General features: G+C 34.1%; 1 protein-coding gene and 1 pseudogene across 8 annotated transcripts in view; one reads left to right on the plus strand and one right to left on the minus strand.

The window, feature by feature from the left end:
• The window catches only part of SLC4A7 (solute carrier family 4 member 7), a 105010-nt gene that overhangs the window by 38292 nt on the left and 39527 nt on the right, over positions 1-27191 (plus strand). For 3 of the 8 annotated variants that reach the window (XM_072726660.1, XM_072726656.1, XM_072726659.1), the window contains exons 2-8: positions 1739-1820; positions 5083-5229; positions 13522-13660; positions 14239-14399; positions 16258-16446; positions 24274-24389; positions 26357-26514. In XM_072726660.1, coding sequence (XP_072582761.1) covers positions 1739-1820; positions 5083-5229; positions 13522-13660; positions 14239-14399; positions 16258-16446; positions 24274-24389; positions 26357-26514 — 992 coding nt within the window. Of the gene's footprint in view, positions 1-1738; positions 1821-5082; positions 5230-13521; positions 13661-14238; positions 14400-16257; positions 16447-18947; positions 19317-24273; positions 24390-26356; positions 26515-27191 lie in introns of all 8 variants that reach the window. The other 5 variants (XM_072726664.1, XM_072726661.1, XM_072726658.1 and 2 more) reach the window with 3 other exon arrangements.
• Positions 141-846, minus strand: LOC112925625 (dnaJ homolog subfamily C member 9 pseudogene; annotated as a pseudogene).

Raw genomic sequence — 27191 nt, forward strand, 5'->3', positions numbered from 1 at the left:
ATATTCAGTGGAGTAGTAACAATGTTATAATTAATGTTACTATTATTATTTTATTAATTAATTCTCTTATCTCTAGTTTTCTCTGTTGCCTGCAAAATTACCAGTTACAGCATAAGGACCTTTAAAGGAAATGAATTAGATTATTTCTTTTCTTTTTTGGAAGTTCTTTCTTTTCTTGCTGTGGAATGTTTGTAGTACTTTGATTCCATCTGAACCAGAACATTGTCCATTTCCTGTTGCCCATCCTTTTGCCTGCTTTGAACAACTGATTTCGGGTTGTCCATCTCTTTCTTCCTCAAGCCCCCAGCCCTTTCCAGGTCATTTCTGGATCTTTAGCTTCTTGCTGGATCATCTTTTCCCTTGCATTCATCTTTTGTTTTGATTCTTTGACAAAGACATTATAGGATGGGACTGGTTTGCTGAATGAGGTTCCATATCCTGGGTTCCTCAGTGTACTACACATACACCATGGACTGTGTGAGCTGATCTTTGTCAAAACTCTTGAAGTTCAGATAGACTTGTATAATACTGCCAGTTCTTCCTCAGAACCTTTATATATCTCTCCAAACTCTTGAATGTCTTCCTTCAGTATGTCTTCCCACTCCATGGCTTGTTTGAACATAGCAGAGTCCTTGTTCACTGTTGCCAGCTCATTGTACACTGGTCTCTAGTCTTAAAATGGAATATACTATCCTGAGGAACTGGAAGTGTTGATGTCTTCTTTGCCCACCCAGTCTGGGTGCACCTGTTGAGATGCATTGTGGTAGTCATGTTGGGTAAGGTGCAGGGCCTCCTAGCAATGGTAAAGGTTGGCAAAGTTTCCTTGCACAGCTACAGCTGACCCATGCTGGGCATAGGTTCAGAGTGGGCTACAGCTCAAATTGAAGACTTTTGAGGAAAGGGAATTTGCTCATCTGTCTGTCCACAGAATCTTGAGCACACTAGTAGTCCTTTCTAAGTTAAGTTAGAAGTTGAGAAGAGAAGGTAATGCTAAAATTTTATCCTTTTAGAAATACTCTATGCAGTATTTTACAATAAGTATATATATATATATATTTTTTGTTGTTGTTGTTGTTGTTGTTGTTGTTGTTGAGCTGGAGAAGGGAACAAAATTATGAAGGTAGACTTATACAACTTAAAGTTAGAACCTCCTTAAAGGTTAAATTTTGCCATAGCTTTTCCTTTGTAAAAAGAAATAAAATGTTTTTATAACGTTGATTGGCTCTTGGTTAATTTACTAGTGGAAGTGATACTACATGTTTAGTCTGTAGACTCATTTTGACTATTTTATGTAGAACCATAATACAATCCAATGTAGCTGAGTTAAGTGTTTCTTTTTAATTAGAGGACTTAAGAGCAAAGAAAAACCAAGCATTCCATATTGATATCTAAGGGTCTCCCTCACCTCTAATTTTCTCTTAATTTCTGATCTGGATTGTCTTTCTGTGGAGGTGAATTTATGTACCAGGTTTATTTAATAACTTCTATAGAAAACAATTAAAAATTGTCACCTCAGTTCTTACTGTGAAATTTTTGTATAATCTTTTGTAGATTAAAAAAAAAAGCTTATAAACATACTTTAAAAAAAGAATGCAGTTAGCTATAATTAGCTTATAGTTAGCTTCTTTGAGAGGAAGGCAATCTGTTACATATGTTTTGATTATTTCAAATAATGCCCCATTGGTAGGTTTTTAGTATATACTGATGTCATGAGTAAATGAGAATAATTTCTTTCTAGGGTCCTGATGAAGAAGCTGTTGTGGATCTTGGCAAAACCAGCTCAACTGTGAACACCAAGTTTGAAAAAGAAGAACTAGAAAGTAAGTTTGTTTAACTTACACTTAGCAGGATAAATTACTCTTAAACATTTGTTAGTGTGTTTTAAATTTTGCCTGCTATTTGTGGAAACTTTTTGTTATTATAAGGTAGAGCATACATATGGAAAAACGTTTAACACTTTCCTAATACAGTAAGGAATAATACAACAAACACCCATGTAACTAACCATACTCATAACTGCAGATAGAATATTCCTTGATTGTTCCTTGTGTAAAGTATTGGTATAACAAAGACTTTAGAATCCATGCTTTTCTTTTTTTTTTCTTTTTCATTTTCTTTTCTTTTTCTTTTTCTTTTTTTCTTTCTTTCTTTCTTTCTTTCTTTCTTTCTTTCTTTCTTTCTTTCTTTCTTTGAGAAAGAGAGCATGAGCACAGAGGTGGGGATGGGGCAGTAGTAGAGGGAGAGAGGTTCTCAAACAGGCCCCATGCTCCGCGTGGAGCCTGATGCAGGGCTTGATCTCATAATGCTGAGATCATGATCTGAGCCAAAGTCAGGAGTTGGATATTTAACTGACTGAGCTGTCCAGGTGCCCCTAGAATCTATGCTTTTCACATTTCATTGGTGGTTACCATTACTTACCTTGGAAAATTAAAATACCACAGTTAAAAAGTTAGTTAAATCTTTTGATTTTTTCATTTCTAGTAGCCTAGGTAGTAATGTTTTTAGGAAACCAGAATGCCAGACTAATAAGCCAGAGTTATCACTAGGTGTCATCTAACTGTTCATTTTATGGATATGTTACATCAGTCTTTTCAAGTGCTATAAATAGCCTCAGTGTAGAATTATGGAGCAGTCTATGCAAATGATAAATTATTGAACTGAAGCTAATATATTGGCTAATTGAAATTAAATTAAAAAAAAGAATTGTGGAGCAATAAATCATGTGTCAGTGCGTCTTCTAGGAAGAAGTCCTCGCAAATGGTTTGTTTCTTTTCTTTTCTTTTTTTTTTTTTGATTAAAATAATTTTCATCGTATGGGAGAGTTGCAAAGATACTAGAGAGTGTTCCCGTATATCCTTCACTTAGCTTTTTAAAATTTTTAAATTTTACATAACCATCATAAGTTCATGAAAATGAAGAAATTAACATTGGTACAGTTCTATTAACTCGATTAAATTTATTCTGGTTTTACCAGTTTTTCTATTGATGTCCGTTTTCTGTTCTAGGATCCAGCTGAACAGTCCAGGATCTGATAGTACATTTGGTTGTCGTCTTGTCTTCTCTATGACAGTGTCTTACTCTTTTCTTGTTTTTTGTGACCTTGACATGTTGGAAAGGTAGTGCTGACATACTTTGTAGAATGTCTCTAAGTTTGGGTTTGTCAGTGTTATATCATATGAACAGACTGAGATTATGGATATTTGGGGAGCATACCACAGAAGTGATGCAGTCTTTTCAGTGTCATATCTGAGGACATATGATATCAATGTGCCTTATTGGTGATGTTAATTTTGAAACTTGGTTAAGGTTGTGTTTGTGGCAAATGTTTTGATAGACTTTTGGGGTCTTTTTGGGAACTAAATTTTTAAGTTAAAGCCTTCTGAGACAGCTGGTACTGTATGGGGGCATTAATCTGTTGCTTTTGAAAAGGAGATGGAAAGAGGCAAGTAAGTGTTCTCCATATCTACTTTATGAAATGAAGGAACCACTTTTAAAATTGACTTTATTTATTTATTTTTTTAAAGATTATATTTATTTATTCACGAGAGACACAGAGAGAGGCAGAGAACAGGCAGAGGGAGAAGCAGGCTCCATGCAGGGAGCCCGACCTGGAACTTGATCCCAGGTCTCCAGGATCATGCCCTGGGCTGAAGGTGGCACTAAACCGCTGAACCACCCGGGCTGCCCATAAAATTGACTCTAAAAGTCTAGGTTTACTAGGGATTCTAGAAGGAGCCTCAATTGTCTAGAAGCTTACGGTTAGAGTCTGTGAATTCCAAGGACTAGGGAAGTTAAAATGTTTAGCAATAATTTTATCAACTCAAATGTAGAGTGAATCCATCACTTAGCACTTCATGTTACTTCTCAAATAGGCGCAACCTAGAATGTGAAGAACAGCACCTGGATATGTTCCTTTGCTTCCCTTGGTTACCCAGGAGCCTTTAGCTTTGCGTATTTTATACATATCTAAATTTCAGTATGAAGTTTGAGGGAGTGATTATTTTTATCTCAGAGTTGAACAGGCCTTTGATAGTAAAGAAGGGTTAAAGGAAAAGGAAAGGAAAAATCATAACAGAGAATACTAAGGTTGATAGTAAAAGCCAAATAAATAGTAAGGCTTGGATTTTTATATTCCTGTTTATTCTTTCTAAATTGGAAACTCCTATAATATTTATTTTGGTGCATTGGGGCTATGTGCCAGAATCCATTAGTACTAATTGGAGTACGACTTTGTAGTTCCCAGTGCACAGTGATGAGAATTTAACTCTTGGGATCCCTGGGTGGCGCAGCGGTTTGGCGCCTGCCTTTGGCCCAGGGCGCGATCCTGGAGACCCGGGATCGAATCCCACATCAGGCTCCCGGTGCATGGAGCCTGCTTCTCCCTCTGCCTGTGTCTCTGCCTCTCTCTCTCTCTCTGTGACTATCATAAATAAATAAAAAAAAAATTAAAAAAAAAAAAAGAGAATTTAACTCTTTAATTTCCACTTTAGTATTCAGAAGAAAATAGTTTCGCTAAAATTAAATAGTAGTATCATTGAATTTTGTTATAATTTTTAAATTTTTTCTTACTGAGATATAATTAACAAATTTCACCATTTTGAAGTGTTTCTAAGTTTTTTGAAGTATATTCACTATGCTGTGCAGCCATCACCACTGTGATTCCAGAACATTTGCATCATCATCCTCCCCATGCTATATAATTGATTTTTAATTTTGGGATTTTTCTGGTAAAATTAAGAAAAATTTATATTTCTACAATTTTTTTATCTAGTGCCTACTGTATACTAGGCAGAGAGCTAGGTATTGGAAGATGTTTAAACAAATTTAGCTCATTGTATATCTTTAGGTCAAGATTTCTTTTAGTTTAAGTGTGATTAGTTTATTGACATTAATATGTTGGCAACTGAAACAAGAAATCAAGAGTTTCACATTTTTCAAACTTAGCTTGGTATGTGTATTTTGGGCAATTCAAATTTTTTGCTGTTCTGGATATTCTTTTTTATCAAGGTAAAGTTTGGCATACTTTTGGAGATATTTTTTTCTTTTTTGGAAAATCAGTAATGTTTCTATATCTTTGGCTAGGTCATCGAGCTGTCTATATTGGTGTTCATGTCCCGTTTAGTAAAGAGAGTCGTCGGCGTCATAGGCATCGTGGACACAAACATCACCACCGGAAAAGAAAAGATAAAGAATCAGATAAAGAAGATGGACGGGAGTCTCCTTCTTATGGTAAGAGAAAACAGTAGTTATTTGTTGACACTTTCAAATTCTTTCCTGAAAATCTGTTAAAAAAGTGGAATATTTTTTCTTAAATTTTATGTCTGCTATGATTTAGACATATTATAAGCCTTGAAGAATATACTAAGTGAAGTAATAATGTTTTTTCTCCAAGGAAGGTATTTAGTTTATAGATTAAGATCTATTCTGGATAAGTGAAAAGAAGTAAAGTGTTTTGTTTTCTTCATTGTATTCCAGCCTTGGACTTGTAAAAGTTGAGTCTTGACATTTGAACTTCAGCTTTGTGGTGGTTTATTTTCTTTTCTCTATTATATATATATTTCATAATTTGTATATGCAGTGAACAAACATCTGGAATCTTTAGGTTCCTGAATGAGATTAAACTTTTTTTTTTCATTTTTAAACACATTTCTTGGCTGGAAAATATATACTCTAAGTTAAACTACTTGGTTATCTGTGCACAAAAGAGTGCTCTGATTAGATATGATTTTCATAAAGGACAGGATTTTTGTTTGAATGCAGAGAAGTATAGAGGTGCCAATAGAGGAAATCAGAAAGAAAAAAGACATATAGGAAAGAGAATATTATCTGAAAATAAATATTGATAGTACTGATTTAAGTGGCCCTGAGAAGTGCAAATGGTGAGAACCAGAAAAAAATAGATGTACAGCCTGAGGAGGGCTCATAGAACATTACAGTTAGTGGATATATAAAGCATCATTATTTTTTTTAGGACATCATGGGCCTGCATGGCCATCTCTACACCATGGGTCCTAGTGTGTACATTCTAGCAAAGTTACGTGAGCTGTACTTGTAGGCACTTGTGCGCTATACTAAGGGAACATTTTTGTGAGGAAGAGGGAAAGAATCCTGTGTATCATAAAGCTACAACACGAATATAAGAAAATGGTAATATATTAAGTTCCAATTCTGTGCTAAGCATTCCGCTAAGCCCTTGACATATGCTCTTTGATTTAACCATCTCTGCGCGTTTTATTTATTTATTTATTTTAGTTTTTATTTTGATTCCCATTAGTTAACATACAGTGTTATATTAGTTTCAGGTGTATCAGCAATTCCATAAATCATCCGGTGCTCATCACATCAAGTGCATTCCTTAATTCCCATCCTCTGTTTCACCTACCTCCCTTATGGTAACCAAGTTTGTTCTCTGTAGTTAAGAATTTCTTAGTTTGCCTTTCTCTCTCTTTTATTTTTCCTTTCCTTGTTTTTATTTGTTTCTTAAATTCCACATGTGAGTGAAATCATATGATATTTATCTTACTCTGACTTATTTTGCCTAGCATTATACTCTGGCTCCATTTATGTCATTGCAAATGGCAAGATTTCATTCTTTTTAGTGGCTGAATAATATTTCATTGTATATATACAATGCATCTTTATCACTCTCTGCATTATTTAAAAGATGGGTATTGTTTTCATTTTGTAGATGGAGACACTTAAGCTTAGAGAGACTCAGTGTGATGGGAATCTTTTAAAAACTTGTGCTAAGTAGTAGTACATGGTCTACTACAAGATCGAATAGTTAACAAAAAGTCAAAAGAAAAATCAGTACTAATTTCAGAAAGGATCACTGGTGGACTTTGATATTAAGTAATTTAAAAGTATTTTGCTGAGGCACCTGGGTGGCTCAGTGGTTGAGTGTCTGCCTTCGACTCAGGTTGTTATCCTGGGGTCCTGGGATCTAATCCTGTACCAGGCTGTCTGTGGGGAGCCTGCCTCTCCCTCTGCCTATTTCTCTGCCTCTCTGTGTCTCTCATGAATAAATAAGTAAAACCTTTTAAAAACAATTAAAAACTAAAAGTATTTTGTTTTCCTGTATAAGGCATCCATCCAGTTTAGGATATCTTCTGCTATTCTGAATGGATCATTATGCTTCTCTAATTGATGTGAATAAAAAGGTACATAATGTTTTTATAGAATGCTATCTAGTAAACTATGTTCAGCAAGATATGTGGTTTGATGTTTCAAGCTAAGGTATGACATGTGAAATCTAAATATAGTGGTTTGAAGAACTTAGTGGGGGAAATATTTGTGACTTTTTAATGGAATAAATATCCTTAGAAAAGTTTTATGCCACTGAAGTTTGTTCATTTTGGTTTTAACTGCCAATATGTATCTAAGATATTGCTATGAAGGATGTCTCTTTCTTTTTCTTGTCCCCACTTTCTTTTTTTTTTTTTTTTTTTAAGATTTTATTTATTCATGAGAGACACAGAGAGAAAGAGAGGCAGAGACACAGAGGGAGAAGCAGGCTCCATGCCTGATGTGGGACTTGATCCTGGGATTCTGGGATTACACCCTGGGCCGAAGGCAGGTGCTAAACCACTGAGCCACCCAGGGATCCCCACTGTCCCTACTTTTTTTGGTCCCCACTTTCTAAATGTATATTACATAGGACTTTTGCTTCTGGACATGATGGGATAACATTAATTGAATTCTCCTCTTATTTTAAACAATTAGAAAAATTGACAAAATATATAAAACAGTAATTTTCACACATTGGACAACACAGTGTAGAATTCTGACCTCTGAGAGAGTGGAGGCAAATGAGATGAGCCTTGTGCTTGCCTGACCATATTACTTAGAGACAGTTCCTAGGCCACAGCACAGGGAGGGGAGGGGAATCCTGAGCAGAGCCTTGCAGGCTCTCAGAGTTGAGACAGAGATTGGAATTTGGGAAGTCCAAAAAGGCTAGTCAGGTATGGTGTGCCAGAGAATAGAGAGTTACACACACACAGGCTTCCAAAGGTCTGAAGAAGGATCCTTTTAAATCTTTGGTTGAGTACTGGTTTGGGCCAAAGGAAGCTACTTAAGGCCTGGGAAATAATCATCAGAAAGCAGTGGGCTAACCAGTTATTGGATATTACATAATATCCAATAGGTATGATTGGATACCAATAGGTATGAGTAAGGTATGATTTCATTAGACAGAGTAGAAAGACCTTGACATATAGGGGCATTGTGTTAAGTTCTCAGAAAGGTATTGCCTTAATAGTGAGTCTTAATTTTACACTAAAAGCTGCAGTGGATCTCTAAAATTTTTTAAAGCAAGTCTTAAAAGAATTCAATTAAAGGTCTTTGCTAGGACAAATTATAAAACTACTGAAAGAAATACAGTAAAATCCATCATCTAAGCATATAAGATTCATAATATCTGATATCTACAAATTACCTGAAATGTGAAAAGTAGGAAGATATGAGCCATAACTAAGAGAAAAATAAATCAGTAGAAACACATGACAGAGTTGATGGAATTCGAACACAAGCATGTTAAAGCAAGTGTAATATATCTGCTTTCTATGCTCAAGAAGATAGAGGAAAATGTGACTGGTGAGTAGGGAAATTGAAAATATAAGAAAGTCCAAATGGAACTTCCAGTGATGAAAATACAATATCCGAAATGAAAAATACACTAGATAAGATTAGAGGAGGATTTGACTGTATGGGGAAAAAAAGTAATTTTCAAGACATAGTAGTAGAAACTACTCAGAGTGCAAAGAAAGGACTGAAATGAATAAATAGAGTATCAGTAATTTGTAGAAAAATATCAGTCTAACAGATGTGTAATTGTAGTGCAAGAAAGGAGAGTGGCAGAAAAAAAATTTGAGGAAATAGTAGTTGAAAAATTCTAAATTTTTTTAAAGATTTATTTATTCATGAGAGACAGACCGAGACGGGGAGAGAGAGAGAGAGAGAGAGAGAGAGAGAGAGAGGGGCGGAGACACAGGCAGAGAGAGAAGCAGGCTCCTTGCAGGGAGCATGATGTGGGATTTGATCCTGGATCCCAGGATCACGACCAGAGCTGAAGGCAGGTGCCCAACCACTGAACCACCCAGGCATCCCGAAAAATTCTAAATTTAATGAAAACTGAACATGTTCAAGGAGCTTAGCAAAACCCAAGAGGAAACATGAAGATAATCATACAAAGGCACCTAAAAATTAAATTGCTGAAACCAGGATATAACAATGCTAATTAAATATGCATGTAATAACAGCTTTAAAATACATGAAGCAGACTGATAAAATTGAAGAGAGAGATAAGCTTACAGTTAGTTGTTGGATAAATTTTTAAAAGTTACAGATTTCAGCTCTCTTTTCTTAGTAACAGATAAAACAAGTTAAAAAAATCAATAAGGATATAGCTGACTGGCATAACATTGATATTTGCATTCATTGAGCCTTCCACCCAACAGCAGCAGAAAACAGGTTTTTTTTTTTTTTTTTTTTTAAAGATTTTATTTATTGGTGAGAGACACACAGAAAGGCAGAGACACAGGCAGAGGGAGAAGCAGGCTCCTCACAGGGAGCCCGATGGCAGACTCGATCCCAGGATGGGGATCATGCCCTGAGCCAAAGGCAAACGCTCAACTGCCTTTGAGCCACCCAGGTGTCCCAGAAAACAAATTTTTTATGAGTGTAAATGGAATATTTCCCAAGATAGATTGTATTCTAGTCAATAAATGAGTTTTAACATAAATTAAAAGATTGAAAGTATATTCTCAGACCACAATAGAATTAAACTACAAAGAAAAATCCCCAGATTTTTGGAAATAAAACAAGATGCTTCTTAATAACAAATGGGTTAATAAAGAAGCAGTCACAACAGAAATTAGGAAGTATTTTGAACTCCTAAAAATAGAAACACAGTACTGGTAATGATTGAGATAGAATCTTGCAAAGTGAGGACATGCTTCAGGTGTACAGGTTCCTTTAGCATGGTTCTTTGCAAAGTTAGGACACCAATAATTATAAATTTTTTAGAGACAGCTAAAGCAGTGCACAGAGGAATATTGGTAGCACTTAATCCTTATATTAGAAAAGAAGAAAGATCTAAAATCAATTATTAAAATTTTTAACTTAAGAATCTAAGAGAAAACATGGAAGAAATTAAACCAAAGTAAGGAAAAGAAAGGAAACTAATGTAGAAATGAGTAAGATAAAAACCAGGAAAGCAATAGCAAAAATCAGTTCGACTGAAATCTGATTCTTTGCAAAGATCATTAAAATTGACAAACTTATATAGCCAGAGTGATTAGGGAGGAAAAAAAAAACATAAATTACCAGCATCAGAAAATTTCAGTACAGGTTCTACAGGTATTAAAAGACAGAAGAGAGAGTATTATGAGTGATTTTATGCCAACAAAATTGATTATTTAGATGAAATGGGGAAATTCCTTAAGAATACAAACTATGAAAAAAAATTGATAACCTGAATTACACTTTGTATATAAAGAAATTAAATTTGTAGTCTAAAACATTCCTACAATGAAAATTTACTTCCAAATGGCATCATGGATGCATTCAAACATATAAGGAAGAAATTGCACAGGCTACCAGAAAACTGAAGTTGAAGGAATACTTCCCAATTCATTTTTATAAATCCAACATTACCTTGATACCAAAACTAGATATAGATATTACAAGAACATAAAACTACAGACTAAATATTTCTCATGACGTAGATTCAAGAATTCCTTTTTAAAATTTTTTTTTATTTTATGTAAATTTAATTCATTAGCATGTGGTATATTATTAGTTTCAGAGGTTAGAGCAACATGTTTTTTTCTTTTTTTTAAGATTTTATTTATTTATTCATGAGAGACAGAGAGAGAGAGAGGCAGAGACACAGGCAGAGAGAGAAGCAGGCTCCACGCAGGGAGCTTGACATGGGACTCCATCCTGGGTCTCCAGGATCAGGCCCTGGACTGAAGGTGGCGCTAAACTGCTGAGCCACCCGGGCTGCCCAGATTCAGAAATTCTTAACTAAAAACATATTTTATCCTGCAATATCTAAAAAGGATACCATATCATGACTGTAATAGGCAGAATAATGGCTCCCAAGATGTCCATCTTCCTAATGCCCAGAACCTGTGAATGTTAACCTTATAGCAAATTTGAATTAACAGGTGTGACTAAGGATTTTGAGTTGGGGAAGTTACAGTGGATCATGCAAGTAGGCCAGTTGTAATGATGGGTCCCTTAGTAAGGGGGAGTCAGAAAATGAGAGGAAGTAGTTGTGACAACAGAAGCAAGTAGTTGTAGTAAGGCAGAGAGATTCAGACCCAAAGAATATAGGCAGCTTCCAGAAGCTAGAAAAGATAAGGAAATGGATTTTTCCTAGAGCCTGCAGGAGGAGCCAGCCAATGATTTTAACACTATAAGACAAATTTTGGACTTTTGGTCTCCAGAACTATATAAGAATAAATTTGTGTTTAAGCCACCAATTTTGTGGTAATTTGTTAGAGCAGCAATCAGGAAATTAATACCATGTGGAAAATACTATGTGGACAAGTAGGGTTGGTGTAAAATTTAACTATCAATATAAACACATTCACACTATAAAGGAGAAAGTCCATATAATTATCTCCATAGGTGCAGAAAAAGCCCTTGACAAAATTCCACCACCATTTATGACAAAGTTCTCAGAAAGAAAGGAATAAAAGAAATCTTCCTCTATCCAATATACAGCATCTACAAAAAAAGTTTTTCAACATCACAGTGCTAAAAGATGGAATGCTTTCTTCTTACGGTTTGGAGAAAGGCAAGGTTATTCTCTGCCACTTCTATAGAACATGGTATTGGAGCACCCACCTTGGGTAATAAGGCAAGAAAGATGTTAAAGACATACAGATTATGATGGAAGAAGTAAAATTGTCTTTATTTACAGATATAGGATCATGTATCTAGTAAATCCCAAGCAGTCTATGAAATTACAGAACTAAGTATGTTTTAACAAGGTTGTAGGATACACAATTAATTACATTTCTATATAGTTCTGTAGTAGCAATGAACAATCAGAAATTGAAATAGGGGATCCCTGGGTGGCTCAGCGGTTTGGCACCTGCCTTCAGCCCAGGGCCTGATCCTGGAGACCCAGGATCGAGTCCCGCATTGGGCTCCCTGCATGGAGCCTGCTTCTCCCTCTGCCTGTGTCTCTGCCTCTCTCTCTCTCTGTCTCTCATGAATGAATAAATAAAAAATCTTTAAAAAATATAAAAAATAAATAAGAAATGCCACTTATAGTAGCACCAAAAATATTGCTTGGAGGTCTGACAAAAGATTTGTAATATCTAAAAGTTGAAAGGTTTGAAACATCAGGCAGTTCAGTCGTATGTTTTAGTTTGTCCTATTTGGGTCTCAGGATAGCCCTTTAATATAAAGACCCAGATGACATGCATACTGGAAAAATTTTCAAATATGCTTTTTATTGCTTTTGCCCTTATTCTATATTTTCTTCTTTCTAGAGGTTTTCCTATTCGATTTTCTTATTCTGTTCTCTACATCTCTGAACCTTTAGTTTTCCATGTTCTTATTTATCATTGATGCACTCTGATTTCCTCAGATCTGTTTTTTCCTTTATTAATCATTCTAGTGTACTCTTTAATCTGTGTTGGTTGCATCTGCAAGTGCCTGCAAGTTTGTTCACTGTAAATTTTGAGTTTGACTTCCTATCTCATATTCAGCAGGATTTGATTTTGTTTTCAGTTGACGCTTGTGGTTTGCTTGTCCTAGGACTTTCAACTGTCCTGGACTAGAATTTATACTAATTTTTTAGGGACCCTGTACTGTGTAGGTAGTTTAAATTCAGATGCCATGAATGGGGTATCTGTTTCATAACAGTGACTTCTTTTGCCTAACTTAACTGACAGTTTTGCTTCTCTATGATAGTATGAAAAACCAGTTTCTGTATACCCCAGCTTTGCTTTTTTCATCATTTTTTGGAACTTAGAGATTTTCTTTTTTCACTTTTGAAGTTAGCTACATCTTAATTATATATTTAAATTTTTTGAAAATTTTGTCTAACATTTCTTATATTTTTAGTTTAAAAAAAGTCTTGAGTATAGTGTTCCATGTTTTTGGATGTTGCTTTTTGTTATTTGTTTTTACATCACTTAGTTATAAGATTAGTTTCATTCATTCATTCATTTATTTTAAGATTTTAAATAATCTCTGCACCCAATATAAGGCTCAGATTTATAACCCCGAGATCAAGAAGTCACATGCTGTACTAACTGAGCCAGCCAGGCACCCCGACTTGTTTAACATACAGTTTTTCTTTTTTGTCTGTGGAGGTTATCTCTCTGCAATATTCCTTGTTTCTGATTGTTAGTCCTTGTTTCTTTCCAGATTTATATAGTATTTTAATAAGAGTTTTAGTGGAGTATATTTACTTAAAGCAAAAGCATCTCACTTTGAGATTGAGTTTATCTTTGAATGAATTACAACAATTTTTGAATGTATTTAAATTCTTTTGTCAAGACACACCATCCCAGAGAGTTCAGTTCATTCTTGGTACTGAAGATGATGATGAAGAACACATTCCGCATGACCTCTTTACGGAAATGGATGAACTGTGCTACAGAGATGGAGAAGAGTATGAATGGAAAGAAACTGCCAGGTAATAATATTGAGTCTAAGCATTTAGTTGGCTCCTCTTGATTTTTTTTTTTTATATTGTAAATATAATAAACTATAAGCTATGGGGTGTGTATAAGACAAGAGAATTTCCTCTTGTCTGGAAGCTATAGCTTTAGCTTATCTCCTTATTATCAAAATTTGTTTTCTTAAGTTAAGCCCATCCACTTTAAAGTATCATTGAAAGAATTATGTTAATTGTACATTTTCACATCTTTAATTAGAGACTTAAATTTCAAAAGTCAAGGGTCTGCTGCATATTTTCAGTTTAAAAGAGGATTAGCAGTGGAAACTACAGAAGTTCCATAGTGTGTCTTTGTAGACTTATTATTGTGATAGCCAGAATAGAAAGAGGAACTGTATACTTATTTTGTAATACCTCGTGAATCTAGAAACTGTGTACCATTAGCTTGATTTGTAAATGTGTTTGTAGCCAAATTTTGTGTTGGTGGTGGTACTCTTTATTTCTCTTTAAAAGAACAAGTGCATGTTTATCACATTAAAATAAGCAAATGAAATCTTCATTATTTACAAAATATTTCTATGTGTTGCACATCTCAGATGGCTGAAATTTGAAGAGGATGTTGAAGATGGTGGTGACCGATGGAGTAAACCTTACGTGGCAACTCTCTCTTTGCACAGTCTTTTTGAACTAAGAAGTTGCATCCTAAATGGAACAGTGATGCTGGACATGAGAGCAAGTACTCTAGATGAAATAGCAGGTTATAGCAGTTTGACTTTTTTTTTTTATATGTAATTTGTACTGAAATTAGAGCTATTTACATTAGGAAAATGAGGTCGTATTTCAGACCATTGATTTAATAGCTCTGTATTGAACTTCTATCATGTGCAGGACAGTATGAGGAGTACAGAGAAATAACCCATTTTGTCTTTAATAAGTTCAGAGTCTCAGAGATTAAGTTAGACAGGTATGGCTACAGTACCAAAAAGAAAGTGACTAGTGCCATAAGCAGTATATGCAGTCTGTTTCTGGAAATAAAGAGAAAAGAGCTTTTTGTTTCTCCAGTTTTTGGACCCAGGTATCTGGGGAAGATCCACAAGGACATTAAATGTACTACTTATTTACTACTTATTTATAAAGTTTGAACACATGAGAACAAGAAGCAGGTGGTACAGGAAAAAAGTATTCTAAGGAGGAGGAAGAGAAGGAAAAAATGTCTAGGGAGTATAGACAGGTATGGATCTCATATGAAAGTCAGTTCCTTGTGTATACAGATTCTTGAATGGTGCTAGGAGACATTTACTTTGGCTTTGCATTTAGCACATAATACAATGTAATATTTTAATTATAATGTCTTCTCATCCACTGTCCATATGTATGGTAGTGAGTAGTTGTTGTGTTAATGTTACAGTTTACCTGTTAGGTTGATTCCAGTTTTCTCTCAGAGGAATCTAATAGGTTTGAAAGCTTGACTCTTATCTCACTTTAGCAGGCACTGTTTTAAACTTTTAAACTTTATAATATATTTTACAGGTTAAAAATAGTCCAGTCGCTATATAATGTACCATATGGCATTACCTCAGTCTCTCCATTCCCCATACTCCCCTTCACAGCTGATATATTCATCTTCCTAGAATTTATTCTATTTGACTTATCTTTTCATTTGCTCATTGGTTTTTCCACCTCTGGAAGACTGAGAGCAGAAACTTGATCCAATTAGTTAAATGCTATATTCCTAACATCTAATAGATACTCAGTAAATTGTTAATTACTGAATGAAAGAGTCCAATACTCACCTATAGTTTTGACAAAAAATATGAAGTGAAGCAATAAAATACCTTCACTTAGGTATTTTAGTCACTTATGAAGCGACTATTATTGAATATTCAGTTTAATAGAATTTATAGTGTCCATACAGGAAAGCACTTTCAACTATACAGTGACCTCTTTATAAATAACAATACTTAATAAAAAGTGTCTCCATGGTTACATGTTTATTTGGTTTACATTGTTTATTTTTCTTTTTTTTTAATTTTTATTTATTTATGACAGTCACACAGAGAGAGAGAGAGAGAGAGAGAGAGAGAGAGGCAGAGACACAGGCAGAGGGAGAAGCAGGCTCCATGCACCGGGAGCCCCACCTGGGATTCGATCCCGGGTCTCCAGGATCGCGCCCTGGGCCAAAGGCAGGCGCCAAACCGCTGCGCCACCCAGGGATCCCCTATTTTTCTTAGATAATGTTCATATTTATCTTTTTTCTTTCTCTCTTTTTTTAAAAAATTAAATTCAAGTTAATTAACATATAGTGTCTTATTACTTTCAGGGGTAGAATTTAGTGATTTATCAGTTGCATATAACACCGAGTGCTCCTTCCATTATGTGCCCTCCTTGATGCCCATCACCCAGTTACCCCATTTCACCCCACTTCCCCTTCAGCACATATTTATCTTTATCTATACATTATTCAATATCACAAGAGAACAGTATTTTCTAGAGAACTATTAAAGATATATATATTTTTTGGTAGGGTTTCACGTACAGTTTATTGTTTATGTTATAGTCATCCAAGTATTAGTTTATTTAATAAAAACAGCTGTTACTTATTTTTCTTTCAATAGATATGGTATTAGACAACATGATAGCCTCTGGCCAATTGGATGAGTCCATAAGAGAGAATGTCAGAGAAGCTCTTCTGAAGAGACATCATCATCAGAATGAGAAAAGATTCACCAGTCGGATTCCCCTTGTTCGATCTTTTGCAGATATAGGCAAGAAACATTCTGACCCTCACTTGCTTGAAAGGAATGGTGAGATCAGTTGTGGCATCCAATTTTGCTAACACTTCCACTCTAACAGCATTCCATTCTACTATAATTAGCATTTGGGGGAAGAAAGATATTTTTTTCCAGATAATTCTATAGGTCATTTTATTATCTCTTTTACTCTTTTTTTTTAAATAATAGTGTTATTATTGTATTTTAAAAATACCATTTCTATAATATCATTCTTTACAACATGACATTTAATCTGTAGAAATCATTTAGACGGAAAAGTTAAGTATTCTCTCTGTTATAATGGCACATTTAAGTATTTAAACACTATCACTATAGCCAATCCTGAATTACATCTTCTCGCTTTTTTTTTCTCAAGAGTACTTGAATAATTGATTAAGGAGGCATAAATTATGATCTCTAAATTCAATCTTTTTAAAAATTTTAAGTCTTGGCTTTGAACCTTAATTGTTTGTATTAGATTTTTCATAGTGATTTTTTTGTTTGTTTCCAGAATATACCTATTGCTGAACATAAATAAGTGTTTTGGTGTTGGTTTAATGATTTGACTTCCCTTTATATACTTTGTGTAAGATTTTTATGGATGGTTTGTTCTTAAGTTAGAGATGACCTTCTTGATGTCTTCCAAACCATTGAGAATGGCACAGACCCACATTTTCTTGCTCTCTACTCTTACGATCTGGCAATGGATTATGTGGGACTCACTGGTTTATGTGGGGATATGGTGTTTTTGTAGTCATTTACCTCTGTCACTCTTTTAAAACTGGCACACCTGGAATTTTTGCCGTTTCTCTTTTTAAAGCAGAAGAATACATCACTGGGGGTTCTGTTTTGGCTCTCGAGGAGAGCTCTGTTGATAGTGACTCCAAAACCTAGGTACAGACGGTTGGAGTTGCCTATGAGGGTTCTTCTTGCCTTTAGCTGATACCATTGCTCAAGGCTTAAAAGGATTAAAGTGAAGAGGAGTGGATGATGGGCCACAATGTCTTTCTTCTCATCTTTTCTGCTCCTGCATATATTGGCTTTTAAGTATTCTACAACAGCCATTGGTGATGGGATGTAGTTTAATATATCTAAAGTCAACAGTAATCATCTTTTGCAGCCCGAGTGACATACTTAGGTCTGTTTTCTTCTGAGCATTTGACCATTAAAACTTTGTAAACTGTTTAAAATGAGGCCTTTGTATATTTAAGTAACCTTAAGAATAAAAGAAATCTCTTATGGACCTAAGTTCAATTTAGAATCAAGCCAGTGTCACATTTTACATCTTTTTCATCTTTCATGTATTTTATATTCTCAACTTGCATGAAATGAGTTCACTTACTCAGACCCTGTTAAATCTTCATTTTTCATATGGAGGGGTTCCTGATTATTCCCTGATTGTCATTTACTTCCTTTTAATTATAAGACAATGGCTGTTTTCCTTTAAATGTCATTTTAGCATGGGCATGTTATTTTGTTGTATTATTGTTGTAATTTAACAATTTTTTTTTCTGCATATAGCTTTTTTTTTAACTAAAAATGATGGTGGTTTATGGATTAAAGGTTCATCTTTTTAATATTTCTGGGATCTGTTGAGCATGTGGCTTTGATAACTTAGATCATGTGGGATTGATTGTCATAGTTCTCATATTTTTCCTAAACTCAATGTTCCACTAAGCTATACTTCTTAGAATACCAGGTGTTTGAAATGTAGATAGACATGGCCTTTTGATACGTGCTAGACTTACTTCGTTATTGCCATTGTTGGGGAGAAATACTTTATTATCTAGCTAAATTAGATTGTATGTATTTGTTTAATTTTATCTGCTGTATTAGAAATGGATGCATATTTTAGGATGTTTATTAATATCTTTAGAGAGCTGAAGAATAACCTTTCAAATTGACTGTATGTTTTTCTTTTGAAAAAATTCCTAAAACTTGCATTATGTTTTAAATTTTACTTAAGAGCACTACCAGAAGGTGATGTTCTACTGACTAATATAAAGATTTGATACTAGTTTTAAGTTAAGAATTATTAGATGATGTGAACTTATCTTGTGTGAGAGAATTATCTATAGCAGTTTGGTACAGTGTAGGAAAGATACCCTAAGTATAAACTATCAGTGCTTCTAAGTTTTGTGTAGGGTTTTATTTCTTAAATTATTTTTATTATTACATTCTCAATTGCTGTTTATCATTTTTCAACTTTGCGTTGATACTTTTTTTTTTAAAGCCACATTATTGGACATTCTAATTACTAACAGAATATTGCCCTGCACCATCTATCATTCACATTGTTTTTTATTTTTTGTTTTGTTTTTGGATACACTTCCAGGGAACTAAGTATAATTTAAGCAACTTTTCAGTGCCTTTCTAACATTTAAAAAACTGATTGCCATGCTAACTCTGATAGCATGAATTTGAAATTTTGGGCTTACAGCTTGCAGATTACATTGTAAATTGATTTTGGTGTGTGTGTCTATTTGCCTTCTTCAGTGAACTTTATCATTTTTCATTTATTTGTTTTATCTCAGGGGAAGGCCTTTCAGCCTCCCGCCACTCTTTGCGAACAGGCCTGTCTGCCTCAAACCTTTCATTGAGAGGAGAATCGCCTTTATCTCTTCTTCTCAGTCATCTTCTTCCTTCTTCAAGAGCTGGAAGCCCTGCAGGCTCGAGGTGTACAACCCCACTACCCACCCCTCAAAGCAGCCCTCCTTCCAGCCCTAGCGTCAGTCGCCTGACCTCCAGAAGTTCCCAACAGAGTCAGCTTCAGGTCCCAGAGCTACTGGTTTCACCTGCCAGTGATGGTATCCCCACAGTAGTAATTCATCCGCCCGAGGAAGACTTAGAAGCATTGAAAGGCCAGGAGGAGAAGAATGAGGAAAATGTTGACATGACTCCAGGCAACTATTCAGAATCTCCATGTGTGGTGCTTTCTGCCTCTGGATCACTTGCACTTGGAATGCCTTTCAGCACAGAGCTTTAGCAGCATATGGAGATAATGCTTATAATTTGTTTTGACTTCTGCATGTCTTTTTTTTTTCTTTATAGTATATTGTAGAAAAGAACAGAAGTATTAAACATTTTTAAGTTATAAAAAGATTACAAAGAGGACTACACATAATTTAAAGCCCTTTCAAAAATTTTCACTGGGATTTTCTGGGTCAAGGCATTTTTACAGTTCAGAAAGATGTAGTAGAAATTTTTATAAGTAATCTTCTAATTTACCACAATTTTTAAAAACTGGTGGCTTTTCTTCTTGTACATTTCTTTCATAGTGTGAATGAACACAGACATTGGACATAAATTATAATGAGGTGATGTGTCCTTCAGATACTATTTGGTGTTTTTGTGCAAAGAATGCAGTGTATTTTTACCTTCCTACACAAATAGGATCGAATGTTCTTTTCCTCCTATTGTCTCTGAGAAGATCAAGGTTCTCTAATGGCTATCTGGAATCATTATTTTAAGACTAGTATTATGTTTTGGAGTAGACTTTAGTTGTTTTCTGTTTAGTGCCATTTTTACCTTTACTCCAAATTGATATTGAACTTTTCAGGACCAGAGATCCTAGAGGTGTGGCTAGGATGTATATTTTTGTCTGTGAATTAGAAAAATTATTTCGTAATGGATAAAAGATTTATAATTTATCTAAGGGTTATATATTATGACAATTCTGGCTCTTTGTAATATAGTAATTATATGTACCTTTAAACATGTTTATCTTTCCACCCAATGCATATAAAGGAGTATTCTTTAGTGACTGCTTTTTACTGACAGCTAAGTGTCAGTGTGGCATATAAATGCTAGCTAGTGGTTTTAATCACATAAGTATTATTACATTTTTTCATAATACTGATAACATGTAACACTTAGTGGTAGAGTAGGTTTATTGTGTTAGCCTATTATTTAATGTGTATAAAAAGTTAGGTGGATACACCCATTTTCAGAGACTCAGACTCTACAAATCAGAAAAGTTAGGTAACTTCCCCCTGGATCATACAACTAATAAGGACCATCTCTGTTCTCTGACAAAATCCTCGTGATCCTACCACTATATGACAGACTTCTCCTTCTCTGTATTGAATTTCTCCAAACATACCAAGTATATTTGATCAAGGCTCATTGTAGTTGCCAAAAATATATATATATACTTTTAGAAGCAAAAAATGGAAATATGGTAGCTAAATCATTATAACATTAATTAGGACCATAGTTCTAGCTACCGTTGTTTTATTATAGTGTGTTCCATACACAGTGGTATTACTTTTCAAATATATTTATAATTCTAACTATTTGATGAAGTTCATGTTATCTCTATTTTACAAATGAAGAAAACTAAGACTTAAAGATACTAAGATCATACCATAAATGACCAGAGCAAGGAATTGAGCAGATTTACCTACAGCAAAATCCACAGTATAATATTTCATTGTAGATTTTAGTACCTCATGGAAAATATGTAGTTTAGTAATGTGGTAACCAAACAAAAAGAAAGAAATACTCTAGAATTATTTATTCAGAAGTAATTAACAGTCTAAATTAAAAAGAACCATCAAGACTTACTATTTTTCATTGAACAAAAGTGATTTTAAAGTTAATTCCTTGCATTTGTTTTTACTTCTATCTAGCAGTAATACTGAACATTTCTCATTCTCCAGCTTTTATGAGGGATTATAGATTTTATATAGAAAATAGGAGGGGACACACGGGATCACAGTAGCTTGTTAGGCCATGTTGTTAAGGGGATAAAGGTAGCAATTATCTGAAAATTGAAGAATAGTATTAAGCTTTTTTTCTGCTCTGCATAAGTATGACAGATTTAAAGAAAAGAAATTAGAATAGGGAAGAGAGGGAATTTCTAAAGAGAAGAAAAGGCCCTTAATTATTGTTTAAGAAGACATCTATAGAAGGTATATAATTAAAAGAACAGGAACAACTGTATATTATTCTCTGGTTTAATTACCTAGTGCTTAAAGCACTTAGAAATCGTAGTTCACTTTCCTTGAAGTCTGATGTTATGTTATAGGAGGAAAGTGGGCTTAGCATCATTTTGCAGAAACTATATTTTATGTCATAGGATCATGATTTGTGCAAACTCATAGTAAAAAAAGTAGTGTTTCCTATTATGTTTTGGGGAGTAATTACAATAAAAGAGTTAAGCATATTTTTAGTATTGATAGCTCTGTTCTGATTCCATGTTTTTTAACCTTGTCACTATTGACAGTTTGGGCTGGACAGGTCTTTGTCATAGGGGCTATCCTGTGCATAGTAGGATGTTTGACAGCATCCCTGGCCTCTGTTCACTAGCTGCCAGTAGCACTCCCTAGTTGTGACAGTCAAAAATGTCCCTACATGTTACCATGGGATACATATATCCCAACACAATCTTCTGTTTGAGCCCTACTGCTTCAACTACTTCGATTTTCAAACCATTAATGGCAGAAGACTCTGGTATATTTGATTTATCTTTCTGTAGTTAGATATGCTATTGTGAGAAAAATTTAAGGGCAAAAATAATAGATTTACCAAAGTATGATTTTTTAAATCTCAGTGTTGATTTTATATATGCATACATTATTTTCTCTTAAAGAAGTACAGTCTGAGTTATCTGTGCTAATGATAGTTTTAATTTTGGGGAATTTACTCATTTAATTATGAGCACCAGGAATTTATTGTACAAGCAGGGAGATGTTCTTTACTGATTAAGAAATCAGCTTTCCTTTAGCTGAGATTGGGAAGGACTACATAGAGAAGATAATGGTGAAAAACTCTTAATGTGTACCTGCAGGCCAGTTCTGTTAGGTTTAAGATGACCAGGTTAGCCAGATGACTTCAGATCATATTCTAGCTTTATCAGTATTGAATTCCACATCATTTCTTCTTCCCATTCCACTTTATCCTTACATTTCCACCTTAGTCTTCATTCTACTCTTCTCTTCAAAATCTGATGACTGAGGCTATTCTGGGAAATTACATATGTATTTTTTTGATCATACATCTGTGGATTGAATACATTTAGTAATTGGAAGTATGTGTATTGATGGTCACTTGCAGTTGACACCAAGGTATTAATAATAGTCTTCATTTTCTTATGTGGGAGTCGATGAAAGCCACTGAAAAATACTGGTTAGCCTTTTCTTTTTTTCCTACTTAGGCATGTATTTTAATAAAGGAATAGACTCTATTTTGGAAGTTTAGAGACAAAGGTCAAAGAAGAGGAATCATATAACTGCTCTGCTAAGCTAAGGTGGTGAGAAATGAGATAAGTTTTACACATAGTTTTTATTTCAGAATTGTTTAACACTTCCAGAACACATAGCTAAATTGTTAGCATATGCTTTTTCTCTTTTTTTTTTTTTTTAAGATTTTATTTTTAAGTAATCTCTATACTCAGTGTGGAGCTCAAACCCACAACTCCCAAGATCAGGAGTTGCAAGCTCCACTGACTGTGTTAAGCCATGTGCCCCAATAGTTTATATATGCTATTTATACTTAGGTTTTTGGGTTATGGTAACATCCTGTTAATAGGTATTTAGTAAAAAAAAAAAGGGGATATCACAAAGGTCTTCGGTCATTGAGTTTAAGCAGTAAACCCCAATGATTTAGTTACAATTATTAGTTACAGTGTGTTCTAGAAAAATGAAAATACCCTCTGATGCATCAGATATATCTGCTATGCTTAAAAATCAGGAACTTTACTAATATTAAATTTAAAATTTAGAGGATTTAGTCACAAACTGCTAAATTGAATTTCTGTGGGTAGCTAGACTGTTGTGAGTGGCAGAGTTAAAACTACAAGTCAAGTCTGTTGTAGGTCAGCCTGGCACCTTTTCTCTTGTGCTCAGTGTTTGGGGCAATAGTAATCTATATTCTTGAACTTGAAAATCCTGGGTGTTCTGAAAGAAGTGACATACATTTAATGGTAGAAATCTGTATTACATGTAACTTTATAAATATTGTTACATGTACTTTATAAATACTGAGATTTGAACTTTTTGCAAAGATCATAGTGGTAACAATTGGTCACAGGCTGCAGGTTATTTTAGGTCATTTTATTGTTGTTTTACTGTTGCTGCTGAATGTCACTTCAAATGAGCATGCTAACAATTGAACACACATCTATCATTTGTAATCCAAACTAATTTTATAGGTCTGTCTGAATCTTTTAGATTGAGTCAATTAAAGTCACATGGCTATGAAGTGGCAGAGAGCGTACTTATTTCAACACAGATGTGTTTGATTATAAAACTCTTACTCTTTGTATTTATATTATAAAAACATTGCTATTATGTTTTCAAGTTGTACTTAGGAATAATGGCAGTAGGCAGCACATAAATACTAGCCAAGAGAAATGAAATTCTTGAGGAAATCATTATGATAACTTTAACTTATAGTTGATGTAGTTCTTGGATTTTTCTGAGTTGCATTTAGAGTTTATCAGAAAATAAATATTGTTACTGAAGTAAGTATGCCAAGTGTAGTTTGGCATCAGTAAGCTGTGCAGTTTGCATGTGTTTTAGATACACCAAGAGTGCATTCCCTAAGTATTTGTAGTGGTGTAATCAGACTCAGGACTTCCAGCTTCTGTGATCCTCACCTAGTCACTTTTTTTCTTCCTTTTGCAAAAGGCCACTGTTTTGTAAATCCCAATTATATTAAATGTTAAAATATACAGCTTAATTACTGCTTAAAATGTTATTCTTGTCTTGCTGGTATGATACTAACACCTGGCACTTTTGGTTTTTTAACCTTGCACATTTGCTTTTAATAAATTATCACTTTCAGGATATGAACAGAGTCAGTTTACAAAGTGAATTTTCTTTTTACTAATTTGGAATTTTTTGGTTCTTAATACAGGTATTTTGGCCTCTCCACAGTCTGCCCCTGGAAACTTGGACAATAATAAAAGTGGAGAAATTAAAGGTAATGGAGGTGGAGGAAGCAGAGAGAATAGTACTGTTGACTTCAGCAAGGTAATTTTGTCCTTCCCTGTAAATTGTCATAATCATTCTTACTGAGAGAATCACTAGCAATGTGACTTTATTGGCATTGATTACAATAATTTTTTAATAGATTGTGCTTACCAGCCTGCCTGTGATGCTCATAATATGTAATTTAAGGTCAGAAATTACAAGAAAGGTAACAGTCTAAAAGCATTTGAATATCTTTATGTCTTACTAGTTTCAGGAATTTTGACAAAAGAATATGTGAATTATAGTGGTCTATACCTACCCATAGATAACATGAAACTTCAGGACCTTTTGAATTACAGTCATTTGTTCTGGAGCTACTACCACCAGAAAGATTAATTCTGGGCATGATGTTACAGCACTGGTGGGATCAGCCCTTTCTTGGCTGTAATAAGATCCCAGAATTACTGTCTTATGGTGTCAGTACTTTCTGGAATGTCCCTGGGAAACATATCAGTGTTTCCCCATGGGTAGGTAAAGGCATGGGTCCCCTGTCTCAACTATGATTTTTTTTATTTTTGTTAGATGAATATTTAGGTGAGATAGAAATAGAAAACTTCAAAATTTCAAAGGAACTGGGCAAAAAACTCCTCTAAGTTCAAATTGTAGTTTAATTCAAAGCATACTTCATGAGGCCTACTTCTGAATAATTAATTCTGTGTGGCTCCTATAATTTTTTGAATAGTATTAGTTTGTCTTAAGATACTATTTTAACATTGTTGTATCTGGTTTAAGATTTTTTAATTCAGTGTGACTATTTCAAGTAATATTCATTTCTCTTAAGCCTTTTGTGGTATAAAATCTATAAAATCACATTTTGCAAAAAAGGAATGTAAAATGACTTGCGTTATAGCTTTGCTTGAGTTTCTTGCTCTAAAATTATAAAAGTATTTTTAATTCTTCTATTCTAACTTGATCATATTTTTACTGGTACTTCTGTTATTTCAGATGAGTGAAAAGTTTTCAGTGACTATACTGCAGTTTATTCTTGCTAAATGGATAAATATAATTTATGTTATAGATCTCCTCTAGACATGGCAGATGCCGGGGTTTTTTTTTTTTTTGTTCCTCTGTCACAGTTTTACTTTTTTTTTTACTTGGCCTGTCCTTGTGTACACCTCCTTGTCTCCTGTTGGGCAGGAGTCTGCCTCCTGGCACTGTAGTTGTGGCACACTGGGTGTGGGACTCAAGAGGCCCGCTGTAAGTGCTGGTTTTATTTTTAATAGATAGCCCTGTAAGTGGTTGTTTAGTGACTTGTGTGAAACTGCATATAAATGAAATTCCCATACTTTGATATTATGTTTATAACCTTTTCTTTGTAATTATACACAGACTACTAAATTTGATTTTTCTAGCACTGTCCTACATCTATACCAATAATGGCTATTTACTTTAGTTTTAAATAAAAATAAAAATAATTTTTTCCCACTAAGTGAAAATACCAGGGAATACACAGAGCTCTTTAAAATAAAAAGAACTTCTAATAACATATATAAAATACAAAGGGGCCAGTTCATTTCTAAGATTAAACAAAAATAATCGTGAAAGGAATATTCTTTTAGCACTGTGTATAATTTCATGAATCATTGTTAGTTTGTGAACTCTATTTTTGTCCTGAATAGTTTTAATGAATAGTACTATAATCCCTGAACATTTTCTCTAGTTTGTATGTTTCATAATTTAGATCTCTGAAATAGTAAAGATGATGACAGAGCCATTGGGTCATTGTTTGATAGATGTGTTTTGCTTGTTTTTTTGTATTTGTCTACTCCATTCTTTACATGTGTGAGAAGTTTGATGTTTATACATCCATTAGATTACCAGTTTTGATTAGTAAATAGTAGTCTTTTTTTTTTTTTTTTTTTTTAGTAAATAGTAGTCTTAAAAGCAGATTTTCATTCCTATTTCTCTCTATATAGACACAAATGCCATGCAAATTTGATTTTTAATTATTCTTTATTTGTCAATAGGTTGATATGAATTTTATGAGAAAAATTCCCTCGGGAGCCGAGGCATCCAATGTGCTGGTAGGAGAAGTGGACTTTCTGGAAAGACCTATAATTGCATTTGTGAGATTGGCTCCTGCTGTTCTCCTTTCAGGGTTGACTGAGGTCCCTGTTCCTACAAGGTAAAGAGTTCATTCTGATTAACATCCTCAGCAGCATGTCCTAAAGCTAAAGATTTTTATCTTTTGATAAAAAGGAGCATTTTGCTTTATGTAAAAACAAAAAAAAAAAAGAAAAAGCTTATTTCAATTGTTAATATTGTTACCACATTGAATGCTTTGACTAGTAGAGAATAAAAGAGCTATCTTTTTTTCTGGAATAAGAAGGAAAAAGCAAAAAACAAAAAGAAAGTGTTCTTTTAAAAGATACTTAGCATTTATACCTTTATAAGAGGTTTGGTGTTTTAGGACCTTCGGTTTAGAGGACAGCTTGCCATTTTAGACCTGTTAGGTTCTACCTGTCTGAGATTTTCTAAGCTTCATTTATAAAATGAGCATACGATTACTTCATACGGTTGATTACATGTAATAAAAAGCCTCTGGATTAGCCAAATGCTTTGTTCTGACATGACCAAAATTTTCTGTTCAATATACATAAGTAAAAAGCAGATGGGGTCATATCCCTAAGAATTAGCAAGTTGTGTTATAAAGGATAATCAGTTGTTAGCTATTGACTATTTAAACTTAATTGTAAATAATAATTTAAAAAATATTTTAAAAATAATTTTTGTAGTATTAAAAGATGAAGAATTACTTGCAACTTGATTGGAATATATGTGCCTATTTTTAGTATGCTTTCC

Source organism: Vulpes vulpes, chromosome 11 (assembly GCF_048418805.1).
Source record: "Vulpes vulpes isolate BD-2025 chromosome 11, VulVul3, whole genome shotgun sequence".
In the NCBI taxonomy this organism is placed as follows: domain Eukaryota; kingdom Metazoa; phylum Chordata; class Mammalia; order Carnivora; family Canidae; genus Vulpes; species Vulpes vulpes.